The 26,576-nt window shown below is 43.4% G+C and overlaps 1 protein-coding gene across 1 annotated transcript in view; it reads left to right on the plus strand.

Moving 5' to 3' along the window:
- The window catches only part of LOC124553767 (insulin-like growth factor 2 mRNA-binding protein 1), an 885,110-nt gene that overhangs the window by 283,816 nt on the left and 574,718 nt on the right, over nt 1-26,576 (plus strand). The window contains 1 exon segment of the mRNA XM_047127703.1: nt 23,351-23,404. Within this exon segment, the coding sequence (XP_046983659.1) occupies nt 23,351-23,404 (54 nt within the window).

Raw genomic sequence — 26,576 nt, forward strand, 5'->3', positions numbered from 1 at the left:
TACAAAGAACGAAACTCGTCTAGCTTGAAGAGGGAAACCAGATGGCGCTATGGTTGGCCAGCTAGATGATGCTGCCATGGGTCAAACGGATATCAACTGCGTTTTTTTAAAATACGAACCCCCATTTTTTATTACATATTCGTGTAGTACGTAAAGAAATATGAATGTTCTAGTTCGACCACTTTCTTCGCTTTATGATAGATGGCACTGTAATAGTTACAAGCATATGGCTCACAATTTTAGACCAACAGTTGGTAACAAGTAGGTTTTTAAATTTAAAACACAGAACGTAGGTACGTTTGAACATTTTATTTCCGTTGTTCCAATGTGATACGTGTACCTTTGTGAACTTATTATTTCTCATTTCTGAGATAGCATGTTGTTACAGCGTACCTGTAAATACCACATTAATGCACTAAATGCTCAAAATGATGTCAGTCAACTTCAATGCATTTGGCAATACGTGTTACGACATTCCTCTCAACAGCGAGTAGTTTGCCTTCCGTAATGTTCGCACATGCATTGACAATGCGCTGACGCATGTTGTCAGGCGTTGTCGGTGGATGACAATAGCAAATGTCCTTCAACTTTCCCGTTGTTGTTGTTGTTGTGGTCTTCAGTCCTGAGACTGGTTTGATGCAGCTCTCCATGCTACTCTATCCTGTGCAAGCTTTTTCATCTCCCAGTACCTACTGCAACCTACATCCTTCTGAATCTGCTTAGTGTATTCATCTCTTGGTCTCCCTCTACGATTTTTACCCTCCACGCTGCCCTCCAATACTAAATCGGTGATCCCTTGATGCCTCAGAACATGTCCTACCAACCGATCCCTTCTTCTGGTCAAGTTGCGCCACAAACTTCTCTTCTCCCCAATCCTATTCAATACTTCCTCATTAGTTATGTGATCTACCCATCTAATCTTCAGCATTCTTCTGTAGCACCACATTTCGAAAGCTTCTATTCTCTTCTTGTCCAAAGTATTTATCGTCCATGTTTCACTTCCATACATGGCTACACTCCATACAAATACTTTCAGAAATGACTTCCTGACACTTAAATCAATACTGGATGTTAACAAATTTCTCTTCTTCAGAAACGCTTTCCTTGCCATTGCCAGCCTACATTTTATATCCTCTCTACTTCGACCATCATCAGTTATTTTGCTACCCAAATAGCAAAACTCCTTTACTACTTTAAGTGCCTCATTTCCTAATCTAATTCCCTCAGCATCACCCAACTTAATTAGACTACATTCCATTATCCTTGTTTTGCTTTTGTTGATGTTCATCTTATATCCTCCTTTCAAGACACTGTCCATTCCATTCAACTGCTCTTCCAAGTCCTTTGCTGTCTCTGACAGAATTACAATGTCATCGGCGAACCTCAAAGTTTTTATTTCTTCTCCATGAATTTTAATACCTACTCCGAATTTTTCTTTTGTTTCCTTTACTGCTTGCTCAATATACAGATTGAACAACATCGGGGAGAGGCTACAACCCTGTCTCACTCCCTTCCCAACCACTGCTTCCCTTTCATGTCCCTCGACTCTTATAACTGCCATCTGGTTTCTGTACAAATTGTAAATAGCCTTTCGCTCCCTGTATTTTACCCCTGCCACCTTTAGAATTTGAAAGAGAGTATTCCAGTCAACATTGTCAAAAGCTTTCTCTAAGTCTACAAATGCTAGAAACGTAGGTTTGCCTTTCCTTAATCTTTCTTCTAAGAGAAGTCGTAAGGTCAGTATTGCCTCACGTGTTCCAGTGTTTCTACGGAATCCAAACTGATCTTCCCCGAGGTTGGCTTCTACTAGTTTTTCCATTCGTCTGTAAAGAATTCCTGTTAGTATTTTGCAGCTGTGACTTATTAAGCTGATAGTTCGGTAATTTTCACATCTGTCAACACCTGCTTTCTTTGGGATTGGAATTATTATATTCTTCTTGAAGTCTGAGGGTATTTCGCCTGTCTCATACATCTTCCTCACCAGATGGTAGAGTTTTGTCAGGACTGGCTCTCCCACGGCCGTCAGTAGTTCCAATGGAATATTGTCTACTCCGGGGGCTTTGTTTCGACTCAGGTCTTTCAGTGCTCTGTCAAACTCTTCACGCAGTATCATATCTCCCATTTCATCTTCATCTACATCCTCTTCCATTTCCATAATATTGTCCTCAAGTACATCGCCCTTGTATAGACCCTCTATATACTCCTTCCACCTTTCTGCTTTCCCTTCTTTGTTTAGAACTGGGTTTCCATCTGAGCTCTTGATATTCATACAAGTCGTTCTCTTATCTCCAAAGGTCTCTTTAATTTTCCTGTAGGCGGTATCTATCTTACCCCTAGTGAGATAGGCCTCTACATCCTTACATTTGTCCTCTAGCCATCCCTGCTTAGCCATTTTGCACTTCCTGTCGATCTCATTTTTGAGACGTTTGTATTCCTTTTTGCCTGTTTCACTTACTGCATTTTTATATTTTCTCCTTTCATCAATTAAATTCAATATTTCTTCTGTTACCCAAGGATTTCTACTAGCCCTCGTCTTTTTACCTACTTGATCCTCTGCTGCCTTCACTACTTCATCCCTCAAAGCTACCCATTCTTCTTCTACTGTATTTATTTCCCCCATTCCTGTCAATTGCTCCCTTATGCTCTCCCTGAATCTCTGTACAACCTCTGGTTCTTTTAGTTTATCCAGGTCCCATCTCCTTAAATTCCCACCTTTTTGCAGTTTCTTCAGTTTTAATCTACAGGTCATAACCAATAGATTGTGGTCAGAGTCCACATCTGCCCCTGGAAATGTCTTACAATTTAAAACCTGGTTCCTAAATCTCTGTCTTACCATTATATAATCTATCTGATACCTTTTAGTATCTCCAGGGTTCTTCCATGTATACAACCTTCTTTCATGATTCTTAAACCAAGTGTTAGTTATGATTATGTTGTGCTCTGTGCAAAATTCTACCAGGCGGCTTCCTCTTTCATTTCTGTCCCCCAATCCATATTCACCTACTATGTTTCCTTCTCTCCCTTTTCCTACACTCGAATTCCAGTCACCCATGACTATTAAATTTTCGTCTCCCTTCACAATCTGAATAATTTCTTTTATTTCATCATACATTTCTTCAATTTCTTCGTCATCTGCAGAGCTAGTTGGCATATAAACTTGTACTACTGTAGTAGGTGTGGGCTTCGTATCTATCTTGACCACAATAATGCGTTCACTATGCTGTTTGTAGTAGCTTACCCGCATTCCTATTTTCCTATTCATTATTAAACCTACTCCTGCATTACCCCTATTTGATTTTGTGTTTATAACCCTGTAGTCACCTGACCAGAAGTCTTGTTCCTCCTGCCACCGAACTTCACTAATTCCCACTATATCTAACTTCAACCTATCCATTTCCCTTTTTAAATTTTCTAACCTACCTGCCCGATTAAGGGATCTGACATTCCACGCTCCGATCCGTAGAACGCCAGTTTTCTTTCTCCTGATAACGACATCCTCTTGAGTAGTCCCCGCCCGGAGATCCGAATGGGGGACTATTTTACCTCCGGAATATTTTACCCAAGAGGACGCCATCATCATGTAATCATACAGTAAAGCTGCATGCCCCCGGGAAAAATTACGGCTGTAGTTTCCCTTTGCTTTCAGCCGTTCGCAGTACCGGCACGGCAATGCCGTTTTGGTTATTGTTACAAGGCCAGATCAGTCAATCATCCAGACTGTTGCCCTTGCAACTACTGAAAAGGCTGCTGCCCCTCTTCAGGAACCACACGTTTGTCTGGCCTCTCAACAGATACCCCTCCGTTGTGGTTGCACCTATGGTACGGCTATCTGTATCGCTGAGGCACGCAAGCCTCCCCACCAACGGCAAGGTCCATGGTTCATGGGGGGGGTCAACTTTCCCCACAGAAAGAAATCCGGTGACGTCAGATCTGGTGAACATGTGGGCCATGGTATGGTGCTTCGATGACCAATCCACTTGTCATGAAATATGCTATTCAATACCGCTTCAACCGCACGCGAGCATCGATAGCTGGCTCTGAGCACTATGGGACTTAACATCTTATAGTCATCAGTCCCCTAGAACTTAGAACTACTTAAACCTAACTAACCTAAGGACAGCACACAACACCCAGCCATCACGACGAGCATCGATAAAATGGGGGACAATTATCCTTCCTCCCATAATGACGTACCATACATTAACCCGCCAAGGTCGCTGATGTTCCACTTGTCGCAGCCATCGTGGATTTTCCGTTGCCCAATAGTGCATATTATGACGGTTTACGTTACCGCTGTTGGTGAATGACGCTTCGTCGCTAAATGGAACGCGTGCAAAAAATCTGTCATCGTCCCGTAATTTCTCTTGTGCCCAGTGGCAGAACTGTATACGACGTTCAAAGTCGTCGCCATGCAATTCCTGGTGCATAGAAATATGGTACGGGTGCAATCGATGTTGATGTAACATTCTCAACACCGACGTTTTTGAGATTCCCGATTCACGCGCAGTTTGTCTGCTACTGATGTGCGGATTAGCCACGACAGCAGCTAAAACACATACTTGGGCATCATCGTTTGTTGCAGGTCGTGGTTGACGTTTCACATGTGACTGAACAGTTCCTGTTTCCTTAAATAACGTAACTATCCGGTGAACGGTCCGGACACTTGGATTATGTCGTCCAGGATACCGAGCAGCATACATAGCACACGCCCGTTGGGCATTTTGATCACAATAGCCATACATCAACACGATAGCGACCATTCCCGCAATTGGTAAACGGTCCATTTTAACACGGATAATGTATCACGAAGCAAATACCGTCCGCACCGGCGGAATGTTACGTGATACCACGTACTTATACTTTTGTGACTATTACAGCGCCATCTATCACAAAGCGAAGAAAGTGGTCCAACTAAAACATTCATATTTCTTTACGTACTACACGAATATGTAATAAAAATTGGGGGTTCCTATTTTAAAAAACGCAGTCGATAAACGTTTGACCTATGGCAGCGTCATCTGGCGGGCCTACCATAGCGCCATATGGTTTCCCCCTTCAAGCTAGACGAGTTTCGTTCTTTGTAGTTTTTATCGTTTGTTGCTTATTTCGTGAGATATTTGGCCCGGTCTCTATCGATGAACCACCCTGTATAAATAAAAATCAACTGCAGCGTGTATGAAAGATTATCACTCGAACGTCTCTAGAGATTTAGGTGATTTGTTTTTTGCTGTGTTCGTAATTGTCAAAAACTATATGAAAGATATTTTGTGGAAAATCCATCTGCTGTCACGTGTTTTCATAAGAAAACAAATTCCGCATGGAATATTGATATTTTTCGAAAAGAATACAATTGAAAATGATGTTTCAGTGTATTATCGGAGCTGGTCATATCTTTGGTGTGCCAGCAACATTCATTTGCTGTCAGTGGTTTATTTTTTTGCCACCAGTGAGGAGTCGAAATATAGGTCGTACGCGCGACGCAGGCCAACTACATGACTGTCGCGTCAGTCAGACTGACGAAAAGTGTAGAGAGCGCTTGGAGGCAAATCGTTTAAGAATTTCTCAAGCGCAGTCCATTATGGCGGATACAGTCGAGATGTTTTGCTCAGTGGAGGTTACGCACAAAATCATTCGGAACGTCGACAAAACGGACGGCAAAATGTGTCATAAATTTAGACAATATTTTTCACAGAGTACGGCGACCTGGTGCTATATTTAATGTACAATCAACAGTCGACGTCGCAATAATATTTGTTTATTTACCGATTTCGGCTTATGTTAAAGCCATCTTCAGAATTTTTTCCCCCTATGGCTAGCGCCTGCGGCTTCTCGGTTTTCCCGTAATGCCACGATCGTACACAGGTAACCAGAAACCGGCAAATAAATATTATTACGATCTCGACTGTTGATTTTAACACAGGCAAAATGCGTGTTACCGGTGGTGATCATATCTTTGGTGTGTTGCAAAGACTTAACTAAGTCAGTTCGTTGTAATTTGGCATGTTGCAGACATTCGGTTGATTTCAGTTCGTGGTTTATTTCTTTGGAAATAAAATTCATACAGCCCGAGTTCGACTCGGTCAGTTGGAGCTTACGCACAAATTAATTTGGAACATCGACAAAACAGACGGCCGATCTGAACGGTTGTCATTCAGACACGATCCAACAGTCGATTATGCCGTGCATGTATTCGTCGACTTCGGAACAATGGACAAGGCATGTCAACATTGCTGTGCTTCGAGGAACCGCCAAGATTATGTTGTGCAAGCGGAAAGGTCAAATTACCACAATTGACACCCTCACATGAGGCACTGGCATCACTGCTTCCTGGCCGAGAACCTCTATCGAAGCGTTTCTTGCGGGATACACAACGTACAACAGCCTAGCTGAAAATTTTTTGTTTCAGTTCACACAAATTCAAGGAAAGATTCGGTAGGACAAATCCCTTATCGACGAACTGAGTGACTAACAGAAAACGCACAGCCTAACCGACTGGAGATATACAATAAACACTTCCTGTTAAACCGGCTGCCAGAAAGAACATGCTAAGCTGTGTTGTGAAAATGTGTGGTTTTGTTTTCCTTTTCGCAGTAATTTTTAACAGAAGACAGGAATGTTGTCTTTATGGCTAACTTTATAATCCTACCTGTTTGTAGATTAAAACATGCGAAACGATGAAATTGAAGGTAAAATCCTCATAGATCCAGAAGTTGGAACGATCTCTCTTATACCCTATGTACTAATGATAATAACCGATTTACCCATATATTTCGACTTCTATTCGTAATCTAAGTTCCGTAGGTAATAACAATAAATAAATTCAGTATGAGGGCGGAGCAGGAGACGGACTGGGAAGAGGTGAGGGGGGGGGGGGTGAATGGATATAAAGAAGGGGAAAGAGGATCTAGACAGAGATGAGGAAGGAGGAGATGAGAGAGTGAGATAAGAGATATACAGGGTGGGGAGGAATGTGGTGTGATAGGGAGGGAGGAGGAGGGGGATAGAGAGAGGGGGAAGAAGGTGATTAGTATATATATCCAGTTCTTACATATATTTATAATCGCGGAGAATTGCCGGGTTCGCTAGTTACGAATGAAAATTATTCCATTTTTGACAAAGGTTCACTTAAAAACGAAAAATTTTAGCATTGCTGCTAAGGCTAATTGATATTTCGGTTTTTTGCTCGCAGATAGCGTCCCAGTATGCCCCCCTCGGGTTCCGATCAGGCGAATTTGGTGCCGAGGCATTAACGTCAGTTGATTACCATGCTCCTCAAGCTGCAGTACCACTGTTTTGGCTTTTTGGCACGAACAGTTTTCTTGCTGCAAGTTGCCATAGACGTCGGGGAGGGCATCGAGCATGAAGGGATGCACGTCGGCCGCCGTAGTCTTCACGTGATCCACATAACTCGTGTTAATTGTTAAAACTGTATTTTGACACAGACGGCCGCTGTGGCCGAGCGGTCCTAGGCGCGTCAGTCCGGAACCGCGCTGCTGCTACGGTCGCAGGTTCGAATCCTGCCACGCGCATGGATGTGTGTGATGTCCTTAGGTTAGGTTTAAGTAGTTCTAAGTTCTAGGGCACGGATGACCTCAGATGTAAAGTCCCATAGTGCTCAGAGCCATTTTTGAACCGAATTTGGGAAAAGAATGACATCGAATTTGGCAAAATAACGACACCGTATTTCCCCAAAAAGTTATACCCTAATTTGGCAAACCCGCCCTTGCAAAAAAATAACGTCGAATGCGGCATAAAAAGAACCGAATGTATTGAAATGATAACATCAATTTTAGCTAATATTAACGAATTTGGCTGAAGTGACAACTAATTTGGCAGTAATAACAATGAATCTGGCAAAACATAACACCGACTTTTGTAAAAGATAACACCGAACTGGACAAAAGCAACAGCGAATTTGGCAGTGAAATACCCATTGTTCGCTGTCCGTACCCACAGCATAATATTCTCCCACCGGCCTGCGTCCTTGGCGCGGTGCCCGTTCCGAGCAGCAGTGGGCCGGAAAACGACTGTCGACATGGCGTTACAAGAAGCCTGACGGTTCCATTCATCCACGCTCCACTCTCAAACCTGAGTCCACTGCAATCGTGAATGACGATGTCTCTGTATCAACACGGCTCACGTAGGGGTCGCATGTTGCTGAGCCCCATTTTTCAGAATGGATTAGCCGAGCGGCCTAGGGCGCTGCAGTCATGGATTGTGCGGCTGGTCCCGGCGGAGGTTCGAGTCCTCCCTCGGGCATGGCTGTGTGTGTTTGTCCTTAGGATAATTTAGGTTAAGCATTCTGTAACCTTAGGTTCAAAAATAACTCTGAGCACTATGGGACTTAACATCTATGGTCATCAGTCGCCTAGAACTTAGAACTACTTAAACCTAACTAACCTAAGGACAGCACACAACACCCAGCCATCACGAGGCAGAGAAAATCCCTGACCCCGCCGGGAATCGAACCCGGGAACCCGGGCGTGGGAAGCGAGAACGCTACCGCACGACCACGAGATGCGGGCTGTAAGCTTAGGCACTGATGACCTTAGCAGTTAAGTCCCACAAGATTTCACACACATTTGAACATTTTGTACCTGTACTTACATTGAATGTATTCTGGCGCCCGAACTGCCACAAATCGCTGTCTATCATGTCTTACATAGCGGGCAAGCCTCCGATCTCTGCATTCTGTCTGGTGCACTGACTACCAACATTGCGCAGTGTTTAGCACACTGGACTCGCATTCGGAAGGACGACGGTTCAAACTCGTGTCCGGCCATCCTGATTGATGTTTTCCGTCATTTCCCTAAATCGCTTCGGACAAATACCGGGATGGTTCGTTTCAAAGGGCACGACCGAGTTCCCTCCCCTTCCTTCTGTGGGACCGATGACCTCGCTGTTTGGCCCCCTCCCCCACCAAATCAACCAACCAACCGAGCTATTCATGGTTCCACGACTTTCAACCATTTTCCGTGGATGCTCACGACAGTTGTATGACAACAGCTCAAAAATGGTTCAATTTGCTCTGAGCACTATGGGACCTTACATCTGAGGTCATCAGCCCCCTGGAACTTAGAACTACTTAAACCTAACTAACCCAAGGACATCACACACATCGATGCTCGAGGCTGGATTCGAACCTGCGATAGTAGCGATCGCGCGGTTCCAGACTGAAGCACTTAGAACCGCTCGGTCAGTGCGGCCGGCTATGACAACAGCAATAGAGACAGAATACCATAGACGGGCAGCACCGCAACCAGATGGAGCAGCTAATGGATGCTCTGCAAATCACACTTAAGTCCCTGGCAGAGGGTTCGTCGTACCATTTTCACAGTTATTCTCTATTATTCCACTCTCAAACAGCGCGTGGAAAAAACGAACACCTACATCGTGCGAGCTCTGATTTACCTTTCTTTAAAATTATGATGATCGTTTCTACGTATATACGTCGGCTTCAACAAATTATTTTTCGCATTCGGAGGGGAAATTTGGTGACAGAAATTTCGTGAGAAGATCTCGCCGCAACGAGAAATGCTTTAGTTTTAATGATGTCCATCCCGAATCCTGTATTATGTCCATAAACCCCCCTCCCCTATTTCTCAACAGTACGAAACAAGCTGTTCTTCTATGAACTTTCTCGATGTACTCCGCTAATCCTATGGGGTAAAGATCCTACACCACACGGCAGTAATCCAAAACGGGACGGGCAAGCGTAGTGTAGGCAGTCTCTTTAGTAGATCCGGTTCAATTTACAAGTGCTCTGCCAATAAATTGCAGTCTTTGGTTATTTCCAATTTAAGTTGTTCGTAATCGTAATTCCTAGGTATTTATTTGAATTTATGACCTTTACATTTGATTGATTCATCGTGTAAGCCATGTTTAACGGATTTCTTTTAGCACTCATGTGGATGACCTCACACTTCTCATTGTCCACGGTCAGTTACCAATTTTCGCAACAAACTGATACCTTATCTAAATCGTTTCGCAATTGGTCTTGATATTCCCATGACTTTACTAGGCGATAAGCGACACCATCATGTGCAAACATCCTAAGACGGCTGCTCAGATTGCCTCCAAAGTCTTTTATATAAATAAAAAACAGCGGAAGGCGTACACCGTTACCTTGGGAAATGACCGAAATCCCTTTTGTGTTACTCGATGACTTTCCGTGAATTACTACAAACTGTGACCCCACAAATCCAGTCGCATAACTCAGACGATATTCCATAAGCATGCAATTTTATTAAAAGCCGCTTGTGTGGTACCGCGTCGAACCTTCCGGAAATCTAGAAATATGGAATCAATCTTAAATTAAGGTATGCAGGAGAGCTTCTGCGAAGTTTGGGAGGTATTAGACGAGGTACTGGCAGAATTACAACTGTGAGGAGGGGTCGTAAGTCGTACTTGGATAGCTCAGTTGCTAGAGCACTTGCCCGCGAAAGGCAAAGGTCCTGAGTTCCAGTCTCGGCCCAGCACACAGTTTTAACCTGCCAGGAAGTTACATAGCAGCGCACACTCCGCTGCAGAGTGAAAATTTCATTCTGGAATCTGAAATTACTAGTCGATAGCAATCAACACTTTGTGTTAGTAAAGTGTGTTTCACGAGAACGATTTTTTCTAAATCCTTACAGCATATGTTCTAAAATCCTGCTGCAGTTCGACTTTAATAATATGGACCTGCAATTTAGTGGCTTACTGCTACAACATTTCATGAATATTGGTGTGACCTGTGCAAGTTTCCAGTCTTTGGATACGTATCTCTCGTCGAGCGAGCGGTTGTATATGATTTTTAAGTATGGAGCTGTTGCATCAGCACACTCGGAAAGGAACCTTTTTTCGTTGTTTCTGTAACTGTGTTCTGACCTGTTTTGTGTACCAAGGGGCAAACTAATCAGACGTCCACCATGTTTTCTGAAGTCAAAACAAAGAGGTGTGGTACTTGACGGTGCGTAAATAAACTTCAAAACTGCAACTTTAGCTTTTATTAATAAATATTACCTAAGTGTATAGCACACTAACAGCTTGTATACGCCGTCTACTCGCAGTGTCAGTAGCTTTCATTTAAATACTGTAACCACAGATGGTCACTAGCAGAGCATTTACAAGAAAAATGGATGGATCTTCCTGTGTTTTAGCACACCCTTTTCTACAGAAAACTTTCGAAGAACAACAATCATTTCAGAGAAGAACGTTCTACCGAAAGATTACGTTAATTTCGATCTTATGTATCTTTCATTCAACGCAAAAACTGTGTTGCACTGAACAAGGAGACATCACATCACACAGGAAGTTCAAATGGTTCTGAGCACTATGGGACTTAACATCTGTGGTCATCAGTCCCCTAGAACTTAGAACTACTTAAACCTAACCAACCTAAGGGCATCACACACATCCATGCCCGAGGCAGGATTCGAACCTGCGACCGTAGCAGTCGCGCGGTTCCGGACTGCGCGCCTAGAACCGCTAGACCACCGCGGCCGGCCACACAGCAAGTACGAGGATTGGAACTTTAATAGTGGCAACTGTTTATTTACAGCACGTACAAAATAGATACATGTTTATGTTTTACTGACATTCACAGTAGTCACCAGCATTGTGTATAAGCCGCTGCCCGCGATGTGGAAGTCGTAGGATTCTCTTAGCAGTGCCAGTTGTGTTGACAGTTCGAGCGGCGCGGTCTATTGCCCGACGAATTTGTAGCAGTTCTGAAGCGAATGCCGTGAAGTGTTTCCTTCAGTTTAGAAATCGAGTTGAACTCACGGGGGCTTGGGGAGTGCAGTAGGTGGTATAGCGCTTAGCAGCCCCATCAGTCAGACAAATCAGTAACAGCTTGCACTGTACGTGCCTTGAGCATTGTCCAGCAAAATGATGGCCAGGTCCTGCAAAAAGTGTCATCACTTCTGTCTCTATGCTGTTCATTTTTGGAACACGAACTACGGCCAGCTGACCATCATTTTGCAGGACAATGCTCAGGCACGTACAGTGCAAGCTGTTACTGATTTGTTTGACTGATGGGGTTGCTAAGTGCTATACCACCTACTGCAAAAAATGGTTCAAATGGCTCTGAGCACTATGGGACTCAACTGCTGAGGTCATTAGTCCCCTAGAACTTAGAACTAGTTAAACCTAACTAACCTAAGGACATCACAAACATCCATGCCCGAGGCAGGATTCGAACCTGCGACCGTAGCGGTCTCGCGGTTCCAGACTGCAGCGCCTTTAACCGCACGGCCACTTCGGCCGGCTCCACCTACTGCAATCCCCAGACTTAAGCCCTCGTGAGTTCAACTCGATTTCTAAACTGAAGGAATCAATTCACGGCATTCGCTTCAGAACTGCTACAAATTCGTCGGCCAATAGACCGCGCCGCTCGAACTGTCAACACAACTGGCACTGCTGAGAGTATCCTACGACTTCCACATCGCTGGCAACGCGTTATACACAATGCTGGTGACTACTCTGAAGGAGAGTAAAACTTTGAAACACGTATCTATTTTGTACGAGCTGTAAATAAATAGTTGCCACTATTAAAGTTCCCTCGTATATTACGATCTAAGCCAAGTCGAATGTGTAATGAAGTTTTTGATTGATAGTAAGTTTATTAAAATAATGGCCTGTATACAGGGTGGTCAATTGATAGTTTTCGGGACAAATATCTCACGGAATAAGCATCAAACGATAAAAACTACAAAGAAAGAAACTCGTATAGCTTGAAGGGGAAACCAGATGGCGCTATGGTTGGCCCGCTGGATGCGCTGCCATAGGTCAAACGGATATCAACTGCGTTTTTTTTTAATAGGAATCCCAATTTTTTATTACATATTCGTGCACTACGTAAAGTAATATGAATGTTTTAGTTGGACCACTTTTTTCACTTTGTGATAGATGGCGCTGTAATAGTCACAAAAGTATAAGTACGTGGTATCACGTAACATTCCGCCGGTGCGGACGGTATTTGCTTCGTGATACATTACCCGTGTTAAAATGGACCGTTTACCAATTGCGGAAAAGGTCGCTATCGTGTTGATGTATGGCTATTGTGATCAAAATGCCCAACGGGCGTGTGCTATGTATGCTGCTCGGTATCCTGGACGACATCATCCAAGTGTCCGGACCGTTCGCTGGATAGGTACGTTATTTAAGGAAACTGGAAGTGTTCAGCCACATGTGAAACGTCAACCACGACCTGCAACAAATGATGATGCCCAAGCAGGTGTTTTTGCTGCTGTCGCTGTTAATCCGCACATCAGTAGCATACAAATTGAGCGAGAACCGGGAACCTCAAAAACGTCGGTGTCGAGAATGCTACAGCAACATCGATTGCACCCGTACCATATTTCTATGCACCAGGAATTGCATGGCGACGACTTTGAACGTCGTGTACAGTTCTGCCACTGGGCACAAGAGAAATTACGGGATGATGACAGATCTTTTTAACGCGTTCTATTTAGCGAGGAAGCGTTATTCAGCAACAGCGGCAACGTAAACCGACATAATATGCACTATTGGGCAACTGAAAATCCACGATGGCTGCGACAAGTGGAACATCAGCGACCTTGGCGGGTTAAAGTATGGTGCGGCATTATGGGAGGAAGGATAATTAGTCCCCATTTTATCGATGGAAATCTAAATGGTGCAATGTATGATGATTTTCTACGTAATGTTCTACCGATGTTACTACAAGATGTTTCACTGCATGACAGAATGGCGATGTACTTCCAACATCATGGATGTCCGGCACATAACTCGCGTGTGGTTGAAGCGATATTGAATAGGATATTTCATGACGGGTGGATTGGTCGTCGAAGCACCATACCGTGGCCCGCACGTTCACCGGATCTGACGTCCCCGGATTTCTTTCTGTGGGGAAAGTTGAAGGATGTTTGCAATTGTGATCCACCGACAACGCCTGACAACATGCGTCAGTGCATTGTCAGTGCATGTGCGAACATTACGGAAGGCGAACTACTCGCTGTTGAGAGGAATGTCGTTACACGTATTGCCAAATGCATTGAGGTTGACGGACATTATTTTGAGCATTTATTGCATTAATGTGGTATTTCCAGGGAATCACGCTGTAACAGAATGCGTTCTCAGAAATGATAAGTTCACAAAGGTACACGTATCACATTGGAACAACGGAAATAAAATGTTCAAACGTACCTACGTTCTGTATCTTAATTTTAAAAACCTACTTGTTACCAACTGTTGGTCTAAACTTGTGAGCCATATGCTTGTAACTATTACAGCGCCATCTATCATAAAGCGAAGAAAGTGGTCAAACTAAAACATTCATATTTCTTTACGTACTACACGAATATGTAATAAAAAATGGGGGTTCCTAATTTTAAAAATAACGCAGTTGATATCCGTTTGACCTATGGCAGCGCCATCTAGGAGACCAACCATAGCGGCAACTGGTTTTCCCCTTCGAGCTAGACAAGTTTAGTTCTTTGTAGTTTTTTCGTTTGACGCTTATTTCGTGAGATATTTGGCCCGGTCACGATCAATGGATCACCCTGTAGTACCTAGTGTTTCACATGAATGAGACTACTATGCTTACATACCGTTAGATATAGAGCCTAATTGTGCCAGATTACGTAGTAGACCCCCTTACATTTTTCGTAGTTTATTTATGATATATGTATGTAATTACATCACGCCATTGGATGATTGCCCATTGTCCAATATACGTTTTCTGAATTTACTTCAAATGGTTCAAATGGCTCTGAGCACTATAGGTTTTAACATCTGAGGTCATCAGTCCCCTTGAACTTAGAAGTACTTAAACTTAACTAACCCAAGGACATCACACACATCCATGCCCGAGGCAGGATTCCAACCTACGACCGTAGCGGTCGCGCGGTTCCAGACTGAAGCGCTTAGAACCGCTCGGCCACACCGGCTGGCCTGAATTTACTCCGAGGTTTTAGCTTTTATGCGTTAAATATATTAAAATGCGGTTAAATAAGGTGCAAGCGTAAACATTAGGCTTTGCTACAGTTGAATCTCACCACAACCAAGATATCAGATGTGGTGTGGTGGCGGGAGGGTGGAGGGGGAGGGATTTCCAATATCGCACTTTAGCGCCGTGACTGCCCTTCTATATTTGATTTCTAAGATTCAGTACCAGATTAATTTACACTTCGCACATTATCCTTATCTACGCGTTTATCGGATGCTATAATTTAAAATATTTATGTACCTGTTGTAGATCCAGACTTTGGAAAATAACTGTCTACATATAAAATTATTTGAAAATTGATGCACAGAGTAATTTGTACCTTATACTTTACATATATTGGGCTCCTCTCACAGTTTATAATTTAAAACAAATATCTATCTCTTCATAGGGAACAACAGACCTTTCCGCCTGTAGTTCTTACTTTGTTATGCGAGAACATACTTCATTTAGTTGCCAGAAAATAACAAGAACAGTTGTTAAAGTAATGCGTGTTTCAACTGATAACAGTCAGACCCCGGTAGCTGAGTGGTCAGCGCGACACCGGCTGGGTCGGAAATTTTCTCCGCTCAGGGTGTTGTGTTGTCCTCCTCATCATCATTTCAACCCCATCGACGCGCAAGTCGCCGAAGTGGCGTCAAATCGAAAGACTTGCAGTCGGCGAACGGTCTACCCGACGGGAGGCGCTAGTCATATGACATTAATTAAATCCCCACGCGGGTACGAGCTACGTGGTACCAGATTGTGAACGGGAGAGTTGTAACACGACAAAGGCTGCATGCTATTGGGATGACGGATTCCCCCCTTTGCCCACGTTGCCACCTCGTGGGTACTGACGAACACCGTTTCGCATGTGGATCGGCGTTAGAGGTGTGACTGCTAGTGCAGAAGATCCTCACCTGCTACCTACCTCGCACAATCGAGCTACGGCTCCTCCTGTGTCCGGATAATACATATTTCCCTTGTCGTAACTGAAAGACGCCTTTATCCTAATAATAATAACAGAAAAAAACGAATCAAAACAAAAAAAAATAAAGGTAAAAGGTTCACTTCCAGTTGCTTTCAGTTTTTTTTCACTCGTTTTCTAGAAGATTATGGGCCTTTCTTATTCATCTAATAAAAGTATTATCTCAAAAAAAGAGGTTAACGTAAAAAAATGTGGTTAGCACACTGTACTCGCATTCAGGAGGCCGAGCGGTCTCAGGCGCTGCAGTCATGGACTGTACGGCTGGTCCCGGCGGAGGTTCGAGTCCTCCCTCGGGCATGAGTGTGTGTGTTTGTCCTTAGGATAATTTAGGTTAGGTAGTGTGTAAGCTTAGGGACTGATGACCTTAGCAGTTAAGTCCCATAAAATTTCACACGCATTTGAACATTTTTGTACATATGGGAGGACGATGGTTCAAATCCCCTTCCGACCCTCCAGATTTAGGTTGCTTGAGATTTTCCTAAATCGCGTAAGGCAAATGACGAGATCGTTCCTTTGGAAACGTCACGGCCGATTTCCTTCCCCATCTTTCAACAATTCGAGCACGTTTTCCATATCCTTTTTCCTTCATTCTCCAAGGTGGATGGAAGAAGGTATTTCGTATTGTAACATGAATCAGTCTTTTCCCGTGCCAGTCTTGTATGAAACTGTTTAAATGCCCCTGTGGGCGTTGTAAGTAATGTAATTTTGGTTTTCTTTTTTTGAGGTACATACAGTCAAGAAAAAAAATAAATAAAAAAAGAAGTGGTCAGCGCGACAGAATGTCAATCCTAAGGACCCGGGTTCGATTCCCGGCTGGGTCGGAGATTTTCACCGCTCAGGGACTGAGTGTTGTGTTGTCCTCAAAATAACCACTTCATCCCGATCGATGCGCAAGTCGCCGAGGTGACGTCAAATCGAAAGACTTGCACCCGGCGAACGGTCTACCCGACGGGAGGTCATTTATTTTAACTGACAAAAACTATATCATACAAAAAAGACATAATCGACCGTTCCTTGCAACCAGCAACTAAATTTTCAGTCACTTGAGCCTCACTTCTTTCCCTAACCATCCGCATCATTAACGTCTGTCTGTACGTCACAGTCTACCCCGATAGCTGAGTGGTCAGCGTGACGGATTGCCGTCCTACGGGCCCGGGTTCGATTCTCGGCTGCTTCGGAGATTTTCACAGTTCAGGGACTGGGTGTTGTGTTGTCTTCATCATCATTTCATCCCCATCTGGCGCGTGTTAAAATGGACCGTATACCAACTGCGGAAAAGGTCGATATCATGTTGATGTATCGCTATTGTGATCAAAAAATGCCCAACGGGCGTGTGCTATGTATGCTGCTCGGTATCCTGGACGACATCATTCAAGTGTGCGGACCTTTCGCCGGATAGTTACGTTATTTAAGGAAACAGGAACTGTTCAGTCACATGTGAAACTTAAACCACGACCTGCAACAAATGATGATGCCCAAGCAGGTGTTTTAGCTGCTGTCGCGGCTAATCTGCACATCAGCAACATACAAATTGAGCGAGAACCGGGAACCTCAAAAACGTCGGTGTTGAGAATGTTACAGCAACATCGATTGCACCCGTACCATATTTCTATGCACCAGGAATTGCATGCCGACGACTTTTAACGTCGTGTACAGTTCTGCCACTGGGCACAAGAGAAATTACGGGACGATAACAGATCTTTTGCAGGCGTTCTATTTAGCGAGGAAGCGTCATTCACCAACAGCGGTAACGTAAACCGACATAATATGCACTACTGGGCAACGGAAAATCCACGATGGCTGCGACAAGTGGAACATCAGTGACCTTGGCGGGTTAATGTACGGTGCGGCATTATGGGAGGAAGGATAATTGGCCACCATTTTAACGATGGCATTTTAAATGGTTAAAATGGCTCTGAGCACTATGGGACTCAACTTCTGTGGTCATCAGTCCCCTAGAACTTAGAACTACCTAAACCTAACTAACCTAAGGACATCACACACATCCATGCCCGAGGCAGGACTCGAACCTGCGACCGTAGCAGTCGCGCGGTTCCGGACTGAGCGCCTTAACCGCGAGACCACCGCGGCCGGCTCTAAATGGTGCAATGTATGCTGATTTCCTACGTAACGTTCTACCGATGTTACTACAAGAAGTTTCACTTCATGACAGAATGGCGATGTACTTCAAACTTGATGGATGTCCGGCACATAGCTCGCGTGCGGTAGAAGCGGTATTGAATAGCATATTTCATGACAGGTGGATTGGTCGTCGAAGAACCATACTGTGGCCCGCACGTTCACCGCATCTGACGTCCCCGGATTTCTTTCTGTGGGAAAGTTGAAGGATATTTGCTATCGTGATCCACCGACAACGCCTGACAACATGCGTCAGTGCATTGTCAGTGCATGTGCGAACATTACGGAAGGCGAACTACTCGCTGTTGAGAGGAATGTCGTTACACGTATTGCCAAATGCATTGAAGTTGACTGACATCATTTTGAGCATTTAGTGCATTAATGTGGTATTTACAGGTAATCACGCTGTAACAGCATGCGTTCTCAGAAATGATAAGTTCACAAAGGTACACATATCACATTGGAACAACGGAAATAAAATGTTCAAACGTACCTACGTTCTGTATTTTAATTTTAAAAACCTACTTGTTACCAACTGTTCGTCTAAAATTGTGAGCCATATGTTTGTGACTATTACAGCGCCATCTATCACAAAGCGAAAAATGTCCAACGAGAAACTTCATATTTCTTTACGTACTACACGAATATGTAATGAAAAATGGGGGTTCCTATTTTAAAAAAAACGCAGTTGATATCCGTTTGACCTATGGCAGCGCCACCTAGCGGGCCAACCATAGCGCATCTGGTTTCCCCCTTCAAGCTAGACGAGTTTCGTTCTTTGTAGTTTTTTCGTTTGACGCTTATTTCGAGAGATATTTGGCCCGGTCACGATCACTGGACCACCCTGTATATACAGGATGACGTGAACTACTTCGTGAGTGGTCTTATGGAATTTGCGACACTCCTGTAGAGACAAAGGCAAATCTGCTGGCACGAGTTCTGACAGCGGCAGTGGAAACTGAAGAGACACTAGGTGGGACGGACAGTAAGTACCAGAACGTCCTTCGTAGGCACAGTGTCTGTAACAACGTTCGTGGTCGCCGTATCGAGCCGCTGTTGTAATGCATCACCACTGTTCTGTAGGTACCGGGAGCTGGTTTGTTTGGAATAATGTAAACACATAATGTGTACGTGTTAATATAAATGTACTTAAGTGATGGATGTTTCGTTATGTTTCCTTTCGGCTTGTTACCTAATGATTGTACTGCGTCACGCCTAATTTAATTCCTATAGCAGAAGTGGATGAGTTAAACATCTGGATAGAAACCGTCGTAGAACGGAAGCGGTTCATTTGCAGACATGGATCCCTATTCATAATATTATTTAGTCACTCGCCTGTACCAGTCCTAGAAGTTTGTAACGGGAGCTTAATTCTTGGCAATTCAGCAGAATGTCGTGTTAGTATTTATTGTATACAATTTAATTTTTTTCTTTTCGGCCTTTAAATTAATTACGTCGCTTATCGAATACGTAACGATGAAGCATAGCGCCTAGTACGACCAGCGTCTTCAAAACTAATGCCCTTGTTTTTTTTTTTTTTTGTTTTTTTTTTTTTTTTTTTTTTTTTTTTTTTTGTCGTTGCGGACGTCGCAAGACATCCTGATCCTGTTCAAGTTCGGTGGTTTATCCTTCCACTCAGTTTTTTTATTACAGAGGCCAACCGGCTCTCTGACCGAACACGCTGAGCTACCGTGCCGGCTGTAACCACGACTCACGCCCCGTCCTCACAGCTTTAATTCCGCCAGTACCTCGTCTCCTACCTTCCAAACTTAACAGAAGTTCTCCTGCGAAATTTGCAGGACTAGCACTACCGGAAGAAAGAATATTGCGGAGGCAAGCCTTGGGGATGGTTCTAGAATGAAATTTTCACTCTGCACCGGAGTGTGCGCTGATTTTGAAACTTCCTGGCACATTAAAACTGTGTGCCGAACCGAGACTCGAACTCGGCACACAGTTTTAATCTGCCAGGAAGTTTCAAAATCAGCGCACACTTCGCTGCAGAGTGAAAATTTCATTCTAATACTCTTGTTACTTAAGTAAAGCTGGGACACGTTAAGTAATGCATGATGCCTTAAAACATAGGGTGGTGTCGATTCAACGAGTTTTCCGAGGTTTTAACAGCATTCACTTAATACACGTGGCAAAATTTAGAAATTTTAATATGTATAACACAAGTACACGACGAATACGTCTCACAGCATCTTACACCACTACAGCTGTCGTCATATTTCTCGTTTTATTAACGTTCATTTCTTGTATATTTCGGCGAAGTAAAAAAAAAAGAGATATATCGTCAGTTTACCAAGCTTCGAACGAAAAACTTTTTTGTTTATCCTATTGCACAAAACTAATGAAGACTGTGAAACGAGGATCCCGCAGCAAAGCAAGTAAATCTGTAAGAGCCATCTGAAACTGCGTTTATGGGAAATCCGAAACCTTTAATGGTATGATTCAAATAAACTTTTTTAAACCGTACGTGCGGCTGTTTTAGATTACACTAGCCAACAATGAAAATGTATCAAAAATAATTAATTATTATGTGTCTCCATCAACTGAGTTGAAAAACACCGTAAAAATGACACATTAGCTCTTGCATTGGAGATAAAGTGACATATCATTTTTATAGTCAACATTTTCAGTTTGGGGAGAATTTTGTTTTCGGAGCTGGCACACTTGTCCAATAACAAAACACAGATGCTCTTAAGCTGTTGTTTCACATAGTTTCTGCAGTAATTAATGCAGAATTTCTGGTTTTAGAGTGCTTTTGTAGTGCAAAATACATAAAAATGCCACGAAAATGTGTAAATAAGGTAATTTTTGTTACATTTGTGGTGAAATAGAATTCTCCTCACAGAAACGCAGTCTGCCGCCTTTTTTGAAGAATGCCTATCAACATTATTTCAGTATGAAAGTAGGGGCCAGGGTAAGCCTTTGGCTCCACATATATGTTGCAACGCATGTTTAGTTATATTTTGAGAATGGCTGAAAAATAAGAAACGATCTATGGCTTTTGCTGTGCCTGTGGTTTGGTGGTAACCTACAAACCATGCAAATGACTGCTATTTCTACTACCTATAAAGACAGGGTTGCCTATGAAGAAAAGAAGAACAGTTCAGTATCCGAATTTTCGATCTGCTAATCGACACACTCCGCATTCAGATAGTTTACCAGATCCTAGTCTACCCGAAAATTGTGTGTTTGAAGTAGAAAATGAAGACAGTGCGGAACAAGAAGAAGAAAAAGAACCAAACAAGCCTTCCACATCCCGTGACCCTGATTTTGAGGGGAAAGATGATAAACTACACAGATTGAGTCAAGCGGAATTGAGTGATCTCATTAGAGACATTGACCTGTCAAAGGAGAAGGCAGAAATTCTTGGGTCTCGACTTCAACAAACGAATGTTCTCGAAAGTGATGTCACAGCCTCACAGTACAGAAAACGTCACATGGACCTGCTTTCCTTTGTGGAGAAGAAAAACAATCTTGTTGTTTGCCGCGACATTAATCTTTGAATCTGAATCATTATCCTTAGATGCTATTCAAAGACTCCTCCAAGCTTTATTATTTTCGGCCATAATGGGTGTGTTTGTGAACTGTGACTGTGTGGGATAGTTATTTATTTGTAATTTCTCCTACCAGTCACTTTTTTATTTTACAGAGAAATTCTCTGTATGTATAAACTACTGATGGTGAACAGAACATGTTCTAAACGCGTCGTATACGCTAGATTAAACATAAAACAAAAAATGAAAAAGTGACTAGTAGCAGAAATTACAAATAAATAATAATCCTCCAAGCTTAGTTTGAAAGCTGTGTTACTTCACAATGGCAACCATTTTTCTTCTGTTCGAAAATGGTTCAAATGGCTCTGAGCACTATGGGACTCAACTGCTGTGGTCATCAGGCCCCTAGAACTTAGAACTACTTAAACCTAACTAACCTAAGGACATCACACACGTCCATGCCCGAGGCAGGATTCGAACCTGCGACCGTAGCAGTCGCACGGTTCCGGACTGCGCGCCTAGAACCGCGAGACCACCGCGGCCGGATTTCTTCTGTTCCTGTTGGTCTTGCAGTTCACATGAAGGAGACATATACATATATGACAGCCCTCTTGGACTCAATCAAATATCATGAACACAAAAGGAAAGTCTGTTATTATCCAAAATCCATTACCATACTCTTAGGAATGGAACTGGGATAAACAAACCATTTCTGCCTCTTATGTTTGTGGGGCAGTAGGGATAGGAAATCGCAATATATTAAAGCAGTCTTGCCCTCAATAAATCTTAACCAGAGCGAGAAAAATGTCGTTGCCCAGCCTCTCGTGGACCCAAAAGATGTTCTTCCTCCAGCCCTGCATATCAAGCTGGGTTTGATGAAAAATGTTTTCAAAGGTATGAACCAAGAAGAACGGACCTTTAAGTAAATAAGAGAGAAATTTCCGAAATTAAGTGATACAACAGTTAAGGAAGGTACTTTTATCGGGCCACAAATTCGAGAATTTGTAAAGGATCATCATTTGACCAAATTTTGGAAGGGAAAGAAAAAGAAGCTCGGGAAGCCTTCAAGGGAGTTGTTCGTGCATTTTTAGGTAACAAGAGATATGATAACTACACTGAGTAGGTGACAGTGTTCCTACAAAAATACCATAACCTTGGATGCAACATGTTCTCTAAAGTCCATTTTCTCCATTCCCATTTAGACTTTTTCCCTCCTAGTTGTGGAGCAGTCAGTGATGAACACGGAGAAAGATTCCATCAGGACATTTCTGTTATCGAACAAAGATATTAGGGCCATTGGAATGAAGCAGTGCATGCGAATTACGGTTGGTCTATGTGTAGGAATGCTCCAGAACTCCGTTACGGGAAGCAAGCTAAAAGACGACGATCTCACGTAGCCACCATATGATTCTCTACAGACCCAAACACTTGCGAAGAATTTCGGAAATTTAGAACTCTTAAAGTGTAATTACCATCTAAAAAAATTCAAATGCGCATTCAGTGTTGTTAGCATATGTAATTAAAATGTATCTTTTTCTCTTAATCCGTTAATGTAAAATACTTCCACCTAGTGTGAACCACAGAAACTAGAGCTAAGGAAAATTTTTCATTCTCATATTCATTTTCCTCGACCCAACATTAGTAAGAATTGATTCATGAAGAGCAGGAAACATTCAAAAAAAAATTTTTTTTTGGTTGGTCAGTGTTATCAACCTTATAATAAAGATGCATGTGTCACTAAATAGTGTGAGTGACTGGGTGTTGTGTGTGTTACAGGGGATCTGCAGGTGCCGGAGAGTCTCCAGTGGAGCAGATCGGAAATGGATGGAGGTGAGTCGTCAGCTTTCTTTTATTCAAGAAAAAATGATATGGTACGAAGTGCCAATGCAGTAGTGTACAAGTAAATTTCTTTTATCCTGTGTTATATAATCATGTTGTGGAACTATTGCACTGGGATTTTGTATCATACCTTTGTTTTATAATCAATGTACACGGAAAAAATTTTTATCGTGTGGTACGTACACTGCGCAACAAAATGAAAGGATCACTTTTTAATAACGCCGTAACTGTCTCCCATAGCGACGCATATTTGGCTCAAAGGTGGCAGCAACCTTCCTCTGTAGTGCTGCTAAAGGCTACAGGCTGACGCGTTGCGATCTTACCCTTCGCCTCAACGATGCTTCGAACAGAAAGGTGTCGGCGTACGCGGAAAAAAAAAAGAAGCTCAGAATTTCCTGTGAACTTTAAGGTGGGTTCATGTCACATTCACACCAAATTTCACAATCCTGCGTAAAGACACCGTGAACGTGTCATACCATGAACAGACCATCACATCCCTCCTACCCACAATTCACTCCTGCTTTTGTCACTTCTGTGAAATCACACGGTTTACTTGTGGGTAGCCGAGGGAAACATTTCAGACACACGGCCGCTCGGAATCGACATGAAAAGGCTTCGGTGGGTAGCGTTGAGGGCGTCAATGAAAGCACACCTTATCTTTCGGCGTGCACATATACACATTTCGCGGTTTGCAGTGCGGTATGGTGTGGTGTGCGAGAGAATGACGTTCTTCGCAACGTCTGACACGGTTGCCACCCCGTGGCCGATTCAACCGTACATTCAAGGCAACGTGGGGCTTATCTTTCGGCGTGCACTTATACACATTTCGCGGTTTGCAGTGCGGTATGGTGTGGTGTGCGAGAGAATGACGTTCTTCGCAACGTCTGACACGGTTGCCACCCCGTGGCCGATTCAACCGTACATTCAAGGCAACGTGGGGCTACTAACACACTGAACGTGATATGACCACTTTGGAGAACATGTTTTTTGCTCGAGTATCATGTCGTTTTTGGAAACCCAGAATCTACTATGTAGGAATCAACATGGATTCGTGAAACAGCGATCGTGTGAGACCCAACTCGCTTTATTTGTTCATGAGACCCAGAAAATATTAGATACAGGCTCCCAGGTAGATGCTATTTTTCTTGACTTCCGGAAGGCGTTTGATACAGTTCCGCACTGTCGCCTGATAAACAAAGTAAGAGCCTACGGAATATCAGACTAGCTGTGTGGCTGGATTGAAGAGTTTTTAGCAAACAGAACACAGCATGTTGTTCTCAATGGAGAGACGTCTACAGACGTTAAAGTAACCTCTGGCGTGCCACAGGGGAGTGTTATGGGACCATTGCTTTTCACAATATATATAAATGACCTAGTAGATAGTGTCGGAAGTTCCATGCGGCTTTTCGCGGATGATGCTGTATATACAGAGAAGTTGCAGCATTAGAAAATTGTAGCGAAATGCAGGAAGATCTGCAGCGAATAGGCACTTGGTGCAGGGAGTGGCAACTGTCCCTTAACATAGACAAATGTAATGTATTGCGAATACATAGAAAGAAGTATCCTTTATTATATGATTATATGATAGCGGAACAAACAGTGGTAGCAGTTACTTCTGTAAAATATCTGGGAGTATGCGTGCGGAACGATTTGAAGTGGAATGATCATATAAAATTAATTGTTGGTAAGGCGGGTACCAGGTTGAGATTCATTGGGAGAGTGCTTAGAAAATGTAGTCCATCAACAAAGGAGGTGGCTTACAAAACACTCGTTCGACCTATACTTGAGTATTGCTCATCAGTGTGGGATCCGTACCAGATCGGTTTGACGGAGGAGATAGAGAAAATCCAAAGAAGAGCGGCGCGTTTCGTCACAGGGTTATTTGGTAACCGTGATAGCGTTACGGAGATGTTTAATAAACTCAAGTGGCAGACTCTGCAAGAGAGGCGCTCTGCATCGCGGTGTAGATTGCTCGCCAGGTTTCGAGAGGGTGCGTTTCTGGATGAGGTATCGAATATATTGCTTCCCCCTACTTACACCTCCCGAGGAGATCACGAATGTAAAATTAGAGAGATTAGAGCGCGCACGGAGGCTTTCAGACAGTCGTTCTTCCCGCGAACCATACGCGACTGGAACAGGAAAGGGAGGTAATGACAGTGGCACGTAAAGTGCCCTCCGCCACACACCGTTGGGTGGCTCGCGGAGTATAAATGTAGATGTAGATGTAGAGAGCAGTGCGACATCAATTTCTGCTCTGGTAGACAGGGTGCAACCAGTAGGGACCGTTCAAAAGCATTCGACGAAATTTGGATCCGAAGTAGCAAGTAGGTTTTATACTTTTCCAGCGCTTCTGTTTCGCGCCCCTCTGTCGCATGTTCACGGGGGGCTGCAACGTTACCATGTGCGTGTATAAAGTGGCAAAAGGTCCATCTAAGTCTGACAGTTCAGTAGCACCATCTGTGCCACCACACACGTTTGTTCGGCATTTAAAAAATTTACCTGTCGGTAGCGATGACACTTAACTCTATACGATCAAAAGTATCCGGACACCGCCGAAAACATACGTTTTCATATTAGGTGCATTGTGCTGCCACCTACTGCCAGGTGCTCCATATCAGCGACCTCACGAGGGAACCTCCCCATCGCACCCCCCCCCCCCCCCCTCAGACGTAGTTATAAGTTGGCACAGTCGATAGGCCTTGAAAAACTGAACACAGGTCAATCGAGAAAACAGGAAGAAGTTGTGTGGAACTATGAAAAAAAAAAAAAGCAAAATATACAAACTGAGTAGTCCATGCGTAAGATAGGCAACATCAAGGATAGTATGTACTCAGGATCGCCGTGAGCAGCTGCGGAACGAGAGGTCCTTGGTTCAAGTCTTCCCTCGAGTAAAAAGTTGATTTTCGCAAAGTTATGATCTGTCCGTAACAAGTTTAGTGTCTGTGTTTTGCGACCGCACCGCAAAACGTGCGATTGTTATTGCAGTCGCGAGCTATATTTGCTGGACTCATATTGCCCACGGAATACATCTAACGTATTTAATGCACTCTCGTCCAAAGTAGCGAACAGTCAACTGCCAGCCACGCAGCCTCGTTAGCGGGAATACTCTCTCTTCCATGCGCTGTAGTCGACTGACGTCGTGTGTTTCGATGTTTGTTTAGGT

Source organism: Schistocerca americana, chromosome 11 (genome assembly GCF_021461395.2).
Source record: "Schistocerca americana isolate TAMUIC-IGC-003095 chromosome 11, iqSchAmer2.1, whole genome shotgun sequence".
NCBI lineage: Eukaryota > Metazoa > Arthropoda > Insecta > Orthoptera > Acrididae > Schistocerca > Schistocerca americana.